The 19,407-nt window shown below is 36.7% G+C and overlaps 1 protein-coding gene across 1 annotated transcript in view; it reads left to right on the top strand.

The window, feature by feature from the left end:
• LOC136035259 (transketolase-like protein 2) overlaps positions 1–19,407 on the top strand; it is a 39,406-nt gene that overhangs the window by 17,781 nt on the left and 2,218 nt on the right. Inside the window, exons 6-10 of the mRNA XM_065716929.1 lie at positions 1,667–1,915; positions 7,028–7,165; positions 10,058–10,184; positions 14,763–14,902; positions 16,766–16,997. Coding sequence (XP_065573001.1) covers positions 1,667–1,915; positions 7,028–7,165; positions 10,058–10,184; positions 14,763–14,902; positions 16,766–16,997 — 886 coding nt within the window. The remainder of the gene's footprint in view (positions 1–1,666; positions 1,916–7,027; positions 7,166–10,057; positions 10,185–14,762; positions 14,903–16,765; positions 16,998–19,407) is intronic.

Raw genomic sequence — 19,407 nt, 5'->3', positions numbered from 1 at the left:
GTTTAGGGGTTTGATTTAACATCCCTAATAAATCAGAACATTACAGCAATTTGGATTGAGGATGGAGAGGGTGAGGTAGTCTCTGAGGCAAATTTGAGGTACATAGAAGTCTGAATTTTTAGAAAATCGTCATCGTCCACAAATTTTGAAGGATTTTTGCGTCTCCGATTCTTTTTCTGAAAATTCTACTTTCTAACTGATGCTGGTAAGGGTTTGCGGTAGATATAGCGGTAGATTTGAGGTGCAATAATTAACAAAAAATCTGATTTGCCAATTAAAACTGGAATAATTCCTGAAAATTTTAAGGGAATAGCTACCAAAATAAAAATCACCACATTGTCGTACTTGCAAACTGACATAATAATAAGGCACAAGTGAATTTAAGAAGCTTTCTCTTCAAACACTAGGCTGTTTTAATCTATGTTTGGATCTTTTGTGATAAGTGGTGGTTGTGCGCTTGTCCCAAGAGGACAGGGGCATTTTAAATTGGTATGATGTTTGTAAGGTAAGCCAGTTTCAAAAAAAAAAATCGTAATTACCTACGGATTTACTGATAAGTCCTTTTTATTTTTCGGTAAAAATTCTTCATCTTATCTGATTATTGACGCTTGTAAACTCACACACGAGAAAATAATGTAAACAAAGAATATGCAAGTTTTGTCTTCAAATGACTGATTCATTTCGTATTTCATTATTTAAATAAATGGTCAATTTTGTGGTTAGAGTTTACTCTGTAATAATCCCTGGTGAACGTACCTCCATATGGGGACGTGAATTTTCAATTGGTCCCTCCATTTAAGGAAACTTGGGAAATCCTAAATGCCTCCTTGCTATTTCAGAAAATTGTCTCACATTTTCCCTCCTACCCTCCTCTAAAATATAGGCTCTTTTTACTCAAGATTGTAGATAGACTTTCATCAGGCGTTGCGCAACTTTTACGCTGTTTGGCTGTAGGAAATACTTAATGTTTAAAATATATAAACATTTAATGCAGAATTATCTCTGAATACTATCTATTTTGTCTTTTCTTCAATATAGAAGTTCCTGCTAAGTTTTTATTATTTGATTGTTACTTAGTCTCCCTACCAAAATAAGCCAATTATTGAATCCAAATCAGTTCAGTTTTTTTTTCAGTTCACTTGGGTTTTTAAAAAAAAATTATGTGCATTATATACAAATGCATATGCAAAATGTGAGTAAATTATTTTAAGAAACAGATACATTTTTTGCACTTGAAGTCATTTTACAATTTCCTTGGCCTATATCTAACCAATTTACAAATATAACCATAACCAAATTGTTTTTTAAGAAAGAAAAAATGTCTGATTAATTCAAGCAACTTTTCCCTGTTCATCGAGGGTTAAAACTACTATCCTAGGTTTGTAAAATTTGTTATTTATATTTGTAATGTGTAATATTTATAATATTTAAAATCTAAAGGATAAGAAACTGTATTTCAAGGAACTTCAGTTTAAGATAACTGAATTTAAACATAACGAAATGATTATAAACCGAATTTATGCACAACCGAATTGTAATAAGAAACCAGCACATTCATTGCCTACAAGCCTCAACGAATTATACTGAACTTGAACATAACCCAGTTGTTATAAGAAACTAGCATATTTATTGCTAACAAGTTCAAATAATATGTCCCAATTTTCAGAACATTGAAGAGCGTATAGCTGGCAGTAATGTTCCTGCCCCAATTGCTGAGTCTCCGGTTGAAGATGCCCCAGTCGTTAGCATCATAAACATTCGTCTATCTTCAGCGCCAGCTTACAAAAAAGGGGAGACAGTTGCCACTCGTGTTGCTTACGGTACTGCTTTGATGAAGCTTGCCCAGAACAACTCCCGGGTCATTGGCTTGGATGGTGATACAAAGAATTCTACTTATTCCGAAAAGATCAAGAAGGTATGTCCTACTACTTTTTTTTTATTTTTTTATTTTTAATTTTTTAGACAAAAATTCATTTCCATTCAAGACAAATATTCACACACACACAAAAAATCATATCAAAAAGACTTGCCACGTGAAAATCTGTGCAGATTTGCTTGTGGGGGGTCTCAATAATTTAATCACTTATGTATATATTTATTTATATTAAAAAAAATAAAAATGTGATTTTATTAATAAATGAGTCATAAATTTAAAGAAAGCTCAAGGTGGTTTGGCGTTCACTTAACTTCTCTTGACCTATAGGTATAGTCAAGGCGGCTTCCATGTATTGGGCACCTTTAAATTGAAGTTGAAAAATTTAAATTGAAACACTTTGCGAGATCCTAGTTTAGACTGTATACCTACTACATCCATTATTGAACATTTGGCCAATCACCATAATAAGCTTCCCAGTTTACGAGAAGCTAATGTTCTTGGGGAAGGGATTTAAAGGCCGGAAGTTCAAAATATGCGCATGCAAGGTATCGACGCTTTTTTGGAAGTGCGGAAACTATGTTTATTAATGTTGGTGAATATTTAGTGGGTCAAAATTACATATATAAAAATAGTTTAATTTATACGAGTAATCATAGTTTAGAATAAAAATTCCAACTAAAGGGCGCTAGTTCTTACAACGAAAACAAGAAAAAAAAAACAAGACTATAACTTATTAAACACATATAAAAAATAACAAACGAATTGTCGAAACGGTTTGTTCCTGGAGTAGGCAATTCCAGTCTCACTTTGTAAGCTTACTGTGTTTATTTTATGCATCATAACAGGTGGTAGAATCTCTCTATTTTTTCACTGCTAAGAAAAAAATGACCAAAATTGCAGATCAAACCCAAACAACGTTTGTGAAGGGACGGTAGTTGTAGGACAGATAATGAGGATCCATAACTTGCATATGCGTCTGAAAGAATAACTTTAAAGGCTCTTTTTTTTAGTGACTCAAGTTTGTCGCTTAGGTAGCATGGGTTGTTGACTTGAGGGCCCCATACAGGACAAGCATGCTCGAGAATTGTCGGATATATGTAAGATAAGTCGTCTTAAGTTGGGACAAAGAAAAACCGAAATGACTTAGCAAGATAAGGGTATGCATCGCACCATTTGCCTTTGCAGTGATTCAGTGTGATTCTGCAGTGATGCAGTGATCCACATGAGTACTAAACGAGCAGTCAACGCTAAATATGACACCGAGAATTCCAGCCGAAGATACAATAGGATACAGTGGAGGAGGACTGACAAAGTCCCTCTTAAGAGGATTAAAGCGAAGGATTTCAGTTTTCTCTTTGTTGATTTGAAGGTTGTTGGTAGTACACTGATCTTTAAAGTTGCTCATTATTGCATCACTGAATTGGGGAACTGTCTCGGAGTTTTCAGTGAGATATTTTAGAAGAACTGACAAGTGGTCTACGTGCTTAAACCTGTCCTCAAACTCAGAAAGAACAAAGTTGAAGTATATCACGGAAAAATTGTGGATACTAGCATGTTCCCAAGATGAAGTTTTTTTTAAGCTGATTGAAGTGTATAGGGAGAGTGGAGGATGAGTATGCATACACACAGAGTATGCATGCTGAAATAAGTTGTTAGCTGTTGTAGATATTTAGATTCTATCTGCATCCAATTTATTATACTTGATTTTGTAATTTTTGGTGTTCAATAGCCAATTGTAAATAATTTCTTGGACCACACTGCTTTTCCATTTACGGAAAGTTAAATCCGTTTTTCTCTCTTAGTTTTTCGTCCTATGGTCATAGTTGAAATATGTTAAAGAGCACTTATTGAAACCTATTGTAATTTTTCTAGTTGCTTTATTGTGCTTCAGAGCTGATTTTGACTGAATTTAAATATAACATGCAGATGAATGAGCTGTAACATCTCCTTTTACGGATAAAAAATCCTTGAATTATTTTTCCTATTAGTGTAAAGAAACAATAATGGACATAAAGCAAACAATGGATTTGCAAGTTTTTTTTTGTAAGAACCTTATGCTGGTGTTCAACCCTTGTTTAGTAGAGTACAGTGATTACAGTTATATAATGAATTATTGCAACCAATTGCAATAAGCACTGTTGAACGCAGGAATGGTTTCTTATTAATGCCAGTGGAGAATCATGCTTGCAGACACTGTTGGGGACGAGGGCACGTTTGTCACCATTTTTCTTTGGTCTTTTGCAAAGGTATTTTTAGGGTGGTGTGTAAAGATTTTTTTAAGGAGGCTTCAGGAGATCTGAAAAAAGGACCCTCTTGGTAACCCTCTTGGTAATCCATTGAAGCGTCTGGAAAATGATTTCTCTAGGGGGAATATAGCGTAAAAGAATTAACTTATCATTGGCGGAGAATTACCCAATCCCCTGTATGCAGGCCTTATTGTCATGCTGGGAAATTTTCAACAATTTTTGCTGTTTTTAGCTGATTCCGGCAATTTTCAGCTGTTTACTTCTTCATCTGCGCCCATCGATAATCCTGACCTGACTGATCCAGTCAATTCCGCTAAAGAATTCTTCAGGCTTGTTCTTTTTTCTCACAGGCCTAGAGGAAGGCTTAGAAATGATAAGTTTTGAAGGATGCCCCCTTTCATAAATTGAAATTAGTTTGAAGATGTTTCAAATAACTTTTTCTGACCTTGTGGGATAAAATGAATGAGTTTAAATTGTGAACTTGTAAAAACATAGAGTACTCAATCATCCAAAAAATGGACACGGTTTAAATTTTTGAACATCTCTATTTGTCGAAGTGCAGTCGCACATCATCGCATTGAGAATGCCGGTGCGCTTTTCAGAGTTTCTACACAATCATAACTTTTAAAATTTTAAAATTCTAAGCTTTTCAAAATTCTAACTTTCCAACATTCAAATTCTAAACTTTTCAAAATTATAAACTTGTCTGGTTTTCTTCTTGACCAATAGATATTTGCTGTTAAATTATGAACGAAAAAGCCAGATAAGCCGAAGAAGCAGCAAGCTGTGGAGACACACGAACTTTATATCGCCTTACCAAAGAAATAGTAGGCAAGTTAAGTATCTAAGAATGCCCGGTGAAGGATGAAAATGGAAGACTCCTGACAGATGCGGAAGAACAAAAGGAACAGTGGGTGAGTTATTTCTAAGCCCTGCTTAATCGCCCAATGCCAGCGGTCCCGCCGGATATACCAGACCAACCTCTCATAAGTCTTCGCATCAGCGATGAAAAGCCGATATCCGACGAGTGACTCTCAGCAGCTAAAAAACTTAAGAATGGGAAGCCACTTGGTAGAGACCGCGTTTCAGCTGAAATGATCAAGTTCATCCTGTGTCGAACCCTAGCCATCTGGCTATCCTTCTTCTCGCTCCTCTGGCACACCGAAAAGTTCCCGAAAGACTAGAGAACAAGAACCGTAGTCAAACTCTTAAGAAAGGAGACGCGAAAGAATGCAGCAACTATAGAGGAATCAATCTTCTCTCGATCCCTGAGAAGCATAACGATAATATTAGGGAGACTCCAAGCTGTCCTTGATCCTCACTTAAGTGAAGAACACCATGGATTTCGGCCAAACCATCATGTGCCGACCTTATTTTTACTATACGCTCTTTGCTGGAGGAATCTAAGGAATGGAGACAGCGCTTGTATGTACTCTTCCTGGACTTCATAAAGGCGTTTGATTCAGTAGATCGTCACACCCTGTGGAGAGTATCGCGGTTTTACAGCATTCCCGAGAAGCTAACCTGTCTAATACTTGTCTTGTACGGAGAGACGGAATGCTGTGTTAAAACATCGGGCGGCAACACGCTGCTCCAAGGTGATGCCTGGCGTCAGGCAAGGCTGTGCCCTATAAACTTCTCCTCTTGCAAGCAGAAGCTTCAGGAATTCCTGAACAAACTCGCAGAGAAAGCTGAACAATCTGGACTACACATCAACGTCCCAAAGGCAAAAGTTTTGTCAATCAGTAGTTTACCCATGGGAATCCAACTAGTGGGAGAGGATATCGAACAGGTGACAGACTTCAAGTACTTAGGGAGTACAGTCACTTCCATTAGTGACTCTGGAAAAGAATTGGGCACCAACATAGCCTTGGCCAACGCATCATTTCAGAGACTTCTACCAGTCTGGAAATCTATTATATACTCGCTTAAGTTGAAACTCAGGTTGTTCCAGAGCACTGTGCTGTCGATCCTGAGTTACGCTATGCCTTAAGCTAACTGTGGAACAGGAGAAACGCCTTACGGACTTCGAGAATAACTGTCTTCGCCGAATCCTTAGAATCAGTTGGAGAGACGGTGTCAGCAACGACGAGATCCGTACCCGCACAGGCCAGCCTTATATTGCAACCATTGTGCAACAACGTAGATGGCGATACCTTGGGCACATCCTCCGCATGCCAGATCACAGACTTCCAAAAATGCTCCTCCACTGGCAATCGGAAGGCACCCGTCGCCGAGTAAGACCAAAGAACACGCTCCTTAGGACGCATGAACGTGACAGAAGAGCCTTCCAGACGAGTCTCATTCCAGAGTGGGAGGACATATTCGCAGTGGCTCACATGGGGGAAGTTTGGAGGCTACACACCGACACCCTGTTTGCCTCCGGAGGCACCGGAGTGACGAAGGTCTAAGTTAGGCTATTAAATTCTTAATTTGTTTAGCCTTTGCATTCCGGCCCTGATAGGCTAACTTGGAAAATGGTTATTTTTTCTTTTTTTTGTAAGCCATATCTTTTTTAATTCGTGATTTTAATGCCACTAAATCAAGTTTTTGTCAGAATGTCTACTTTCAATTCCATACTGTAGATAAGAAAATAACCAAATGTCTGGAGAATAAATTTAATAGTATTGTCCAGTAACGTAATTAAAGCTTTTTATTAAATAACATTGTTTGTCTGTGTCTTAAATTAAAATAAATGTTTTCATCTCATACAGGAACAGGATCTACTGGACAGCTGATCCTAATACTAAAGAATTCATTGTGATAGATAGTGTTGTATTGTTTGCATTACAATCCAATCGAGGTTCCCCTATTCAATTGCTCTATGAGGGTAACTTAGACATAGTTGCCTTTTAAAATAAAGAGCATTAGAAAAAAGAAATGTGTATCTTTTGCTAATTTTCAGGTTTCCACTGATAATTACATTGAATGCTACATTGCTGAACAAAATTTAGTTGGAGTTGCTATTGGTGCAGCTTGTCGTGACCGAACTGTTGCATTCTGTTCTACTTTTGCTGCATTTTTCACCCGTGCTTTTGATCAGGTAATTTGAAAGATTTAGCAGCTTTTTGTAATCAGGACGGCCTTTAGGCACATGCCTTGTTGGATATTTCATATTTTTGATTGTTTTCCTCATAATATCAAAATTTCTAATGCTCAATAACTCAATATATCCCATGATCTGTATCCGGGATTTTGGTTCGGGGGTGATGAGGGCCAAAACTACAAACGCATCAAAAATTTGTTTATATGTATTTTTGCTAAAAAAAAAAAATTATTAGTTGAATAACAGTGTGGGGTTTCAGCCTGTTATTCTCCCCCCCCCCCCCTAGATACGGCCTTTCTTAAAATCTCAAACTAACACATGACTGTAAGTGGTGGGAAAATTACGGTGAGAGGATTGAAATTGCTTAAGAGCATAATATACCATTTTATATACCCAGAATATAATATACCTGATTGGCTGTTTTTTAAACCAGCGAGAACTCAGGAAAAAATAACTGTATTGTTCTGTTGAGCGTTGTCCTATAAGTTTCTGTATTTTGTTATAGAGCAAAGAGTATCAGGGTGGCAAACTTAATCCACGAGTCTAATTGGCGTAACTCCCAAGCATCACGATTTTGTACCAGTCAATGGGCATTCGCATGTCAGGTGGGTGTAGAAACTACTAAAAGTGCCGAATTTAAACCAGAAGCATCGCGAAATTCTGGTTTTACTCGAAAAAGAGTTTTTATTGGCTGTTAGGGACACTTAAACTACGTGCATAAAATACCACTTTCGCTTTCAATAACTTAGCTCCAATGAAAAACGCCTCTGATTAGTTGAAAGTGATGTCACGACCATTTTTCACCCAACCTAAGCCCGTTTCTCGACTTTGGCATTCCTGGTGCAGTTTCTAATACCCGCATAAATACGCATGTGTATTGACAGTGCGCAAATACTCTTCCAAAGTAGCGTTACTTGCGCATTCCATTTTTAAAGTGACTGATACTTCTGGACCACGTTTGCCAACCTGAGTATGGGTAACTTAAAGGACTAGGAACTGGCACTAGTGTTAACAACCAAAACCTATTGACGCCATCTAGCTTTATAGGTGTCTGCATTTTTAATGTTATGATAAGAAAAAATTAGTTCAGTAATGAGTGTATTATCTCATTTTCTAAAAAATTACAATCTTGAAATGTGAAAAATGCCAAGAAACTCCAAACATTAGATGGCGCTTATGATTTTTTCGACACTAGCTCTAGTTTCCACTCTTATAAGTGACGCACACCCTTTGCTGTAGGTTACAAAAAAATTCAATGCTTGTTAAACGTTTTTTCTTCTTTTTTTGTAGATGGGATATATGCAATTTTCTAGCAGCAAAAAAATATGAAATCAGAATGTCCTTAAAGCGTTACCTGTAACGTTATTTAACAAAATCTTGTTTTTTTTATATGTAAGTTTGTTCTTTATGGTTAATTTTACCTATGTTTTAGTAGATGGTGGAAAGTGCATTCCACTCATAAAAAGAAATAATGGGGATTGCTTGGTATATCTGTATATGTTATTCGTTTTATAAGGCTTTTGGTGGCGACCAAAACAAAAGGGTTTATCTCGCTTTTTCGTAATTTTACAAGTTTTAAGATAAGGCTTTAAGGCCGTATCCAGGGGGAGGGATTTACAAAGGTGACCCACCTCCATCCCTCGAAATTTTTGTTCGACTCGTAAATAGTAATAAAAATGCATATTAACCGTTTTTGAATGATATCTCCGTTCGCCTGCGAGTCCAGGGAACTTGTGTCAATCCTAAAACACGGTAGTCAGTTTAAGACTCTTAAGTGGGCTCATAGAAACTCATAAACTATTTGAATTACTTATTCCATGACTAGTAACTCAAAAGGTAAACTAAGGTAACTTAGAATCTTAGAACTAAGGTAAGAACCTTAGTTCTTACCTTATTATTATTACCTTACCTTAGTTCATCGAGCGGAAAAGTGTCTACATAATATTCATGTTTGTGTTGCAATATTATAATATTTATATTTGGAAAAAGGAGCGTGGGAGGAAAGCTCGTTGCCGTCCAATTTTTCTTTGGTAATTTAAAGAGGGTACTAAAATTTTTATTTATGTTCGAATTAGCTTTCTCCCGATCCTATAGGACCATTAGCTCGACACGATCACCCTGAAACACATCCCCCTCCCAAAAAACAACAAACAACCACGACCCCCCCTCCCCCCAAAAAAAAAATCAAAACAACAAACTCATCCATGGTTTTTCTTCTGGTAAAAATCCTCATTAGATATTTTAGATTAATAATTGGGTAAAGGACAGTTCTGTTCAGTCTAGGATTAAGTACTGTGGGAAGCATTACGTTTAAAAAAAATCAATGGTTGTTTTTATCGTTTTCAACGATTCAGTGTATTATCCTGTTTTCGATTTATGGACTCGATTCCCCAATGAAGGGAATTGTTAGGGGGGTTTCCAGTGCGAATTTTCTCCATCGGAGAATTTTTCACAGAGGGGGAGTTTTCAGCAGGGGAAATTTTTCATGGATTTCCTTTATTTTGAGGTCGCAGCGACGTGCAACGAGGAAGCTCACAGTAAATAACAGTTCTTCCATAAAAACTCAGCATAAATGTTCCCACATCAGCTGAATTTTTGTATTGTGAAATTAATTATGATGTTGCTGCGTAATGTTATTTTTTTTATTTTTTTTTATAGTGGCACAAATTTGGCTTCTCCCTTTATGGTATCGCATACCCTTCACTTGGAACTTTGCTAAAATTAATTTGCCTGATATCAGAAACAGACGTGTTGTTCTTTTAACAAAATTTTCTTAAAATATTATATACTGTTTTAATTTTCTTCCTTTTTTTAAAAAAAAATCGAGCTGGATTTGATACTCGTGCTGCACTTTTTACTATCTCGTTTCTGACTAGCAATATTATTTAGATCAGAATGGGTGCCATTTCTCAGACAAACATCAACTGTGTCGGATCACATGCTGGTGTGAGTATTGGTGAAGATGGACCAAGTCAGATGGCGCTTGAAGATTTGGCTATGTTTAGAACTATCCCTGGTAAGCTATTCCTGATTTTTTTAAAATAATTTCCGAGACCACACTGGCTACACAGTACAGAATGAAAAAAATCTTGAAGGAGAGCCGTTGGTTCGAGAGGACGTATTTTAATTTAGTGTTGTTATTTTGTCCTTATCCATATTTTTATTTACTTCTGTGCAATAAAGACGGCTGAACGGAGGTTTTGACAGGAATATCTGCATATATATCCTTCCTTCGTTCAATACCTGAAAATATCGTCGTTTTTCTTCATCACAATCATTTTTTACTTATTTTGTAATAAAAGACATGGAAATTGGTCATTTATGGTAAATTCTGACTCTCCACCAAGAAAAACGATAAAACAGGGGTATTTCCGAAATCCTAGGGGAATTTTGTGTTGTATTGGATACTTACGAATACATTATATTGGAATACCGAATAAATTTGTTTTACTCTTTTATTATGCTACCTTAGTAGACTTATTAACGTATCGTATTTAACCTCCCCACCTCTCTTAATCTCGATCAATTTGAAAATTTTTTGGGTTTATAATTGAACTTCGATTTACGGATAAAAAATTTTAGCAAAAATTCTAAATATTTATGACTAAAAAAACAAGAGCTAAGAGCTCATATGGCACTTGTGACGAGGCGAGAAGAGCCAAGAGATCATATGGTATGAGCTCTAACAAAATTCTATGAATCAATAGATTGATTTAAAAAGGAAAATAAGAGGCTTAATGCCGGTCAATATTTAAAATAAGAGCTCTGAGTCACAAAGTCCTTCTTAATATCAAAATTCATTAAGAACCGATCACCCACTCGTAAGTTATAAATACCTATTTTTTTCTAATTTTCCTTCTCCCTTTTGCCCCCCAGATGGTCGAATCTGGGAAAACGACTTTATCAAGTCAAATTGTGCAGCTCCCTGATACGCCAACCAATTTCCATCGCCCTATCACGTCCAGAAGCACCGAACTCGCCAAATCACTGAACCCCTCCCCCCAACTCCCCCAAAGAGAGCGAATCCAGTACGATTCTGTCAATCACGTATCAAGGACATATGTTTATTCTATCCACCAAGCTTCATCCCGATTCCTACACTCCAAGTGTTTTTCCAAGATTTCCCCCTCCAAATCCCCACAATGTCAAAAGATCTGGTCGGGATTTGAAATAAGAGCTCTGAGACATGAATTCCTTCTAAAAATCAAATTTCATTACGATCCGATCATCTATTCGTAAGATATAAATACTCCAATTTTCATGTTTTCCAAGAATTCCGGTTCCCCCCTCCAACTCCCCCGAATGTCACAGGATCTGGTCGGAATTTGAAATTAGAACTTTAAAGCACAAGATCCTTCTAAATATCAAATTTCATGAAGATCCGATCACTCCTTCGTAAGTTAAAAATACGTCATTTTTCTTATTTTTCAGAATTAACCCCCCCCCCCCAATAGAGCGGATCCGTTCCAATTATGTAAATCACGTATGCAAGACTTCTGCTTATTTTTAAAACCAAGTTTCATCCCAATCCCTCTAATCTAAGCGTTTCCCATCATTTTAGGTTTCCCCACCCCAAACTTCCCCCAATGTCACCAGATCCGGTCAGGATTTAAATTAAGAGCTTTGAGACACGATATCTTTCTAAAAATCAAATTTCATGGAGATCCAATCACCCGTTCGTAAGTTAATAATACCTCATTTTTTCTAAGTTTTCAGAATTAACCTCCCCCCCCCCCAAACTACCCCAAAGAGAGCGGATCCGTTCTGGTTATGTCAATCATGTATCTAGGACTCGTGTTTTTTTTTCCACCAAGTTTAATCCCGATCCCTCCACTCTAAGTGTTTTCCAATTTTTAGGGTTTCTCCCTCCCAACTCCCCCCCCCCCCAATGTCACCAAATCCGGTCGGGTTTAAAATAAGAGCTCTGAGCCACGATATCCTTCTAAATATCAAATTTCATTGAGATCCGATCACCCGTTCTTAAGTTGAAAATACCTCATTTTTTTTATTTTTCAGAAATACCCCCCCCCCCCAACTACCAAAAAGAGAGCGGATCCGTTCCGTTTATGTCAATCATCTATCTAGGACTTGTGTTTATTTTTCCCACCATGTTTCATCCCGATCCCTCCACTCTAAGTGTTTTCCAAGTTTTAGGTTCCCCCCTCCCAACTCCCCGCCCCCATCACCAGATCCGGTCGGGATTTAAAATAAGAGCTCTAAGACACGATATCCTTCTAAACATCAAATTTCATTGAGATCCGATAACCCGTTCGTAAGTTGAAAATACCTAATTTTTCTAATTTTTAAGAATTACTCCCCCCCCCCCCCCAGCTACCCTAAAGAGAGCAAATCAGTTCCGATTATGTCAATCATGTATCTGGGACTTGCGCTTATTTTTCCCATCAAGTTTCATCCCGATCCCTCCACTATAAGTGTTTTCCAAGATTTTAGGTTTCCCCCCTCCAACTCCCCCCAATGTCATCAAACCCAGTCGGGATTTAAATAAGAGCTCTGAGACACAATATCATTCCAAACATCAAATTTCATTAAGATCCAATCACCCGCTCATAAGTTAAAAATACTTCATTTTTTCTATTTTTCCCGAATTAACCGGCCTCCACTCCCCCCCCCAGATGGTCAAATCGGGAAAACGACTATTTCTAATTTAATCTGTTCCGGTCCCTGATATGCTTGCCAAATTTCATCGTCCTAGCTTACCTGGAAGTGCCTAACGTAGAAAAACCGGGACTTTAGGTTTTCCCCCTCCAACTCCCCCCAATGTCATCAGATCCGGTCGGGATTTAAAATAAGAGCTCTGAGACATAATATCATTCCAAACATTAAATTTCATTAAGATCCAATCAACCGCTGATAAGTTAAAAATACTTCATTTTTTCTATTTTTTGCGAATTAACCGGGCCCCCACTCCCCCCCCCCCCAGATGGTCAAATTGGGAAAACGACTATTTCTAATTTAATCTGGTCCGGTCCCTGATACGCTTGCCAAATTTCATCGTCCTAGCTTACCTGGAAGTGCCTAACGTAGAAAAACCGGGACTTTAGGTTTTCCCCCTCCAACTCCCCCCAATGTCATCAGATCCGGTCGGTATTTAAAATAAGAGCTCTGAGACACAATATCATTCCAAACATTAAATTTCATTAAGATCCAATCAACCGCTGATAAGTTAAAAATACTTCATTTTTTCTATTTTTTGCGAATTAACCGGGCCCCCACTCCCCCCCCCCCCAGATGGTCAAATTGGGAAAACGACTATTTCTAATTTAATCTGGTCCGGTCCCTGATACGCTTGCCAAATTTCATCGTCCTAGCTTACCTGGAAGTGCCTAACGTAGAAAAACCGGGACTTTAGATTTTCCCCCTCCAACTCCCCCCAATGTCATCAGATCCGGTCGGGATTTAAAATAAGAGCTCTGAGATACAATATCATTCCAAACATTAGATTTCATTAAGATCCAATCACCCGCTGATAAGTTAAAAATGCTTCATTTTTTCTATTTTTTGCGAATTAACCGCCCCCCCCCCCCCCAGATGGTCAAATCGGGAAAACGACTATTTCTAATTTAATCTGGTCTGGTCCCTGATACGCTTGCCAAATTTCATCGTCCTAGCTTACCTGGAAGTGCCTAAAGTAGCAAAACCGGGACCGACAGACAGACCGACAGAATTGGCGACTGCTATATGTCACTTGGTTAATACCAAGTGCCATGAAAACATAGTACGGTTAAGAGATGCAAGTTGTGCTTAAATAAATTTGGAAGGTCATTGACGCTCACCATTTTCATTTTTAATGTTTTAAGCACCAAGGATAGTGAAAAGAAGATTTTATTTTTTTACTTGGTCAAACGGAAACTTATTTAACCATATACATTTTAGAGAATCAGAAAAATTAGGGAATTTAATCTGTAATGAAATCGTCTCCATATTTAGTTATGCGGTTTTTGGCAGTATTGGGTGCCAAATTTAAAAAGAAGAAAAGTGGGTCCAAAATTAACAAGAAAATAATCCATAAACCTGTGGCACTACAACAACTTGAAAAAGTGTAGCTTTCCTTTCAAGGTGTAGTTTTTGTCTTCAGGTTAAAATCGACAGGTTGTTAAATGTTTACATAGTACAACACTCACTTCATAATTTGAAATCAACTAAAGGTAAATGAAAACCCCTTTTCAGGTATGAATGATGGGAGATGGGGAAAATCCTTTTTTAGAATATCCTTGTTACTCTATGAAATTGTATTATTTCTCAGCGAAAAGAAAAAAACTTTTAGATTTTTGTATGACTTTGAGATAGAAGTTCTCTCTCTCTCTCTCTCTCTCTCTCTCTCTCTCTCTCTCTCTCTCTCTCTCTCTCTCTCTCTCTTCTTATCCCTTTCTTTCTTTCTCTTTCCGGTATACGGGTGATGGCTCCTCTTCAAGAAGTCTATGTAGAAAAGATGTACCCATGTCAATATGTCAATTTTGTGATTCATATTTGTTCTTATTGCTTGAAACATTTATGTGTGTATTATTGATCTTATATGCATTGTGAAGTAAAAACTCCCAGATGCAATTATACGAGTTGGATGTTCTGTTTTCAGGTTGCACTGTATTCTATCCCAGTGATGCTGTAAGCTGTGAACGAGCCTGTGAACTGGCAGCCAACACAAGAGGTATTTGTTTCATTAGGACATCTAGACCAGCCACCGTTGTTATGTATGATAATGAAGAGCTATTCCAAGTAAGTCAGCCTGTAACAAGACTTATGGCCCTTAGAAACGTTTAACTGACTTAGCTGCTTTTTTTCTTACTAGGAAACATTCTTTTAATCTTTCATATGTTTGCTTCACAAATAGAGATGTTAATAAATATTAAAAAAAAAATTCATTTTCATAACTTTTTTTGAACTTCTGGGCTTGTTTTTGTGCATACTCACTAAATAGGCATATATCCGTTACTCAGGCTAGATAACAGTGTTGGATCTAGGATACCCCCCCCCCTCTTGGGCAGACGCATTATTCATTTACATTTACATGAACCTGTCAAGTTTTTTAAAAATCTCTTGTGATTATTTGGAATGGGGACATTCTAGCCTAAGCACTTTTAATGGTCAACTGGGAAATGCTACATTAAGGGCTGGAAAAAAAAACTTTTTCTGTTTATTTTTTGTTTACATCATGAATATCAAAGAATCGATTAACCTTGTTCCTGAACTTCTTCTAGTAACATCAATCCTAACCTGTGATAGCACAGTGAATTGATTTTCGTTTGGCGATACTGGGCCCATGGTTCAATCCTAGCTACCGCAGGGCTATACGGGGAAGGGCACCCGTGAGTTAAATAAATTCGCGTGATATTTTTTTTATCATCCATAGAGTGCGCCACCTTTTAATGAAACCCAATGATTTCTCACCTTCTGACTTTATGCCATCTCGGCGATGAGAAATACTCGCTTGCCTTCAGGCTTCAGGCATGAAAAAAACGTATACTCTCTTTTAATGATTAGAAACCAACTGACTCTGACTCTAAAAGTACTAGAGTTGGCTTCAGTTGCCTATCGTATAACCTCACGTGACGAGAGGTTAAATACACTTATTAATTATATTTAATTTTTGACCTCAATGGGCTGTATAGTTCATATTTTAATTTTGCATGAAAATTATTATTACTTCTTAAATGTCTATTAAATATTTAAAATATTTTTTATGGTTTTTAATTATTAACTTGAATATTTCTTAAAATAAACCGACCCGCTAGAAGATCATGTTTGATCGGCAAAGCAGGTTTTCCGCACACTGATGATCGATATTTTAGTGCATTTATGTCTGTAAACATGGCTGCAACTCCCTAGGGACTTTACTAGTTCTGGTGATTTTTGTATACATTTTTCTCTCCTAAGTTGTCACATTGAAACCTTATGTTCTTCGATTTCTTATCAGTTTGTTATAGTGTCTTGTTTTTAAATTCCAAAGACAGTGACAATCTCATGACGCTATACAATAATTAACACTTTCTCCTGATTTTTTGTGTTTGCTAGCGTTAATCGCTTTACAGATGAACGCAAATTAGAATTGAACAGATTGAAATTAGAAATCAAGAAGATCTCATTAAAGATAGACTTATGGATTCTATATAAAGTATATTATTCTCTGTTTATTACATTTTCTTTTTTAATTTTTTAAAAATCAAATTCAAGAGTGATTAAATAAAGATAAAGGATACATAATGATATATATGCATGGGTATATTTATACCCTACTTCAGGCGATGCGATTGTTAAAAAAAATCCTATCTAATTCATTATAAACGTTTTTAGTTTGTGAGGCTTAATTATATAGAATTGATCGGGTGGCATTGTCATAACTTGTAGAACTTGGATAACAAACCCGAATAAACTGCAGAAAGCTAAAAGCCGACACCTACTTTCCTCATACAAGTAGGGGTAGTAGTATGAGTTACACTCATACTAGTAATTTATAACACAGATGCATCGGAAAAGATCTATAATGAGAAAATTAGAAATATTTAAAAGGCCAGTGCATGTTTCAAGAACTGTTATAATAAGAAAGAATGTACTCTAAAGTTATTTTTTCTCCATATGCAGGTGGGTAAAGCCAAGGTAGTCCGAGAGAACCCTGGTGACAAGGTTGTCCTCATTGGAGCGGGTATAACTATGCACGAAGGTCTGAAGGCAGCTGATACCCTGGCGAGTAATGGTATCCATGTGTGTGTCATTGATCCTTTCACCATTAAACCCTTGGATGCTGACACCATTCGAGCTCATGCTCTGCGAGTTGGTGGCAAGGTACTCACTGTTGAAGATCATTACCCAGAGGGTGAGTTTATTTTCTTATTTAGTATATTTTTTTTATTTTGTATCAGTTGTTGTCTCATCTATGGGACAAAAAATGATAATGTGACAATATGAGACAACAGAGTATCGTCTATTGTCACCTAGGGGGTGAGTTAATTTACCCTCATTAGAGGGTGACTTACAATTGTAGATTATTCAAAAAAATCAGGTCATCAGCTCAGCCAATGTTCTAGCAAGAAAGAACAATTTCGTAATTTAGCATCCCTAAGTATTATCTATATTTGACATCGAATTGACTTTATTCAGCCTTGTGGTAGCACATTTGATTGATGCTCTGCTTGGAAATACGGGGCATGGGTTGCGATTCCAGCTACTGCTAGGTTGGCCGACAGGCTTGCTACCTGTCCTTTGGAGAAAAGACCCAGCATCTGAAATGTGGATTCATCGCCCTCTGCGCCATCTATGGCTCTGGGGAATCTTTATTCGTTTAAAGAAGTGTTGTTTTATAAACAACTTCTTGAACCAAACTGCCTTCCAATTTACAATTGAAATGAAAATACATAAAACGAGTACTTTTTTTTGAAAGACTAATTTGAGTTACCAATGAACGTTCGAAACAACACATGTGTTACGGACCTGATCAGCCATGTTTTGCTTAATCGGCATTTTGCCGAGACAGCTTGAAAAAAAAAAACTGATAAAACGCGGACAACTGAAACCAAAATCGGAAAATCAAAAATCTAAAAAGCAAAAAAAAACGCGGTAAACTGAGAGAAATGACAAACAAATAAAATAAAAATTAGCAGAATGGGAACGATTGTCCAAGTCTCTTGGAGATGATTTGTCCTTGTATTATTATTTGTGTAATTCCCCTGCTCTGCTTTCTGTCATATAGAGTTGCACCCACAATGCATAGGGATAGGGTTATGAAGATATGCTGGTGGCTCTTTACTTCAGATTTTTTCGACTTCGACTTAAAGGCAAGAATGTTGTCGTTTTTTCTATTATTTTTCTTTGTGTAAAAGCAGTATTGTACCTATAAATTGATTGAGGGAAGAGAGCTGAGTATTATTTTAGGATGGAAAGTCACACCTCATCTTTTATATTCTTGCCGAATAATTATAAGCTTGTTTCTCATTTTCATCAGCTAGCAAATAAAATTGAGAAAAAAGATCATCAGGCAATAATTTAGTGTGCAACTCATTAAAGTGTGCAAAATCTGTTTATTCGTACCTGAAAACTCATCTTTATCATGCACAAGGGCCCCTTTTCGTTTAGAAAAATCATTTGTTTGCATCACCTGCTACTCGGGTTTCTACATTTTATGGTACTCAATTGTAACTGAGAGATTTATAAGAGTTTCTTATTAGTACATTTTCTCATCTTTTAGGAAAATTGTTACCAAAAACCTTAGGAGAATTCCATCGAATAATCTATTTATTTTCGGTTCATCAATTATCAGATGACGAGGAATAAAATAAGAGATATGATACCAAAAGCATGCAATAAACCATTTTAAGATTCCTTTAAGATCCAAATTTTTTAAGATCACTATCTTTATGCTGGTAATATAATAAAGACCCTATATTTGAGTCCCACTTTATATTGGGACTAAATGAACTAAACAAACTTGGATGCAATAAATTAAAAAAAACAATTTAAAGAATTAAAGAAACGTTATGACTTCATAGTTTAAACCGACGGTATTGATCTCGGTTTCATGGATCTTGGGCAAAAAAGTGCAATGTAGGCCAGTCATACTGTTCTTCCGCAAACTTTGACTGAGCTCACATTGTCATGCCACTGGCCCCAGTCTCTAACCAAACGACTGGTGACACCAGGGCTTGAATCTCAACCCTTAAGGCTATAAAATTACAAGTTCAATTAGATCAGCTCCACAGTATAGATTAGGAGTTTCAAAATCTTTTCAGATGTGTAAATAAAATATACGGACCTTATTATTCAGTTCTTCTATGAAAAAAATAGTTCGTAAATACAATAAAAGTTTTACCTGTTCTTTTATTTCTATATTTTTATTCGGTTTAAAATACGCTTCAATAATTAACTTTCCGTCTTTTCTTCTAACCTACGAAAAAAAGCTATTTTTTTCTAAAAAATAAATATTCACAGCAAACAGACGCTTCTGGAATTCTTAAGAAATAAGCTATTCCCTATATTTAGGGTGGTGAAAATGTGATATGTCATCCTACCCTCTAATATTCGTACAATTTTCATGTTATGACTTTTAACCCTGAACTTATATCACTAACGAAGTTCTTCTTTATCCGAGTTTCTACGAAAGAGAGCTCACTATCCTATTCTTTAGTGCTAAAAAGTGAGCTGTGATTCAATCGGTATCTCATTACACCTTATTTCTGGAAAGACTATTTGTAGCCTAACTGGTTTTAAAACATATTAAGCTGGTTTCAAAA

This window comes from Artemia franciscana, chromosome 14 (assembly GCF_032884065.1).
Source record: "Artemia franciscana chromosome 14, ASM3288406v1, whole genome shotgun sequence".
Lineage (NCBI taxonomy): Eukaryota > Metazoa > Arthropoda > Branchiopoda > Anostraca > Artemiidae > Artemia > Artemia franciscana.
This window is presented reverse-complemented; position numbering and strand designations above follow the sequence as displayed.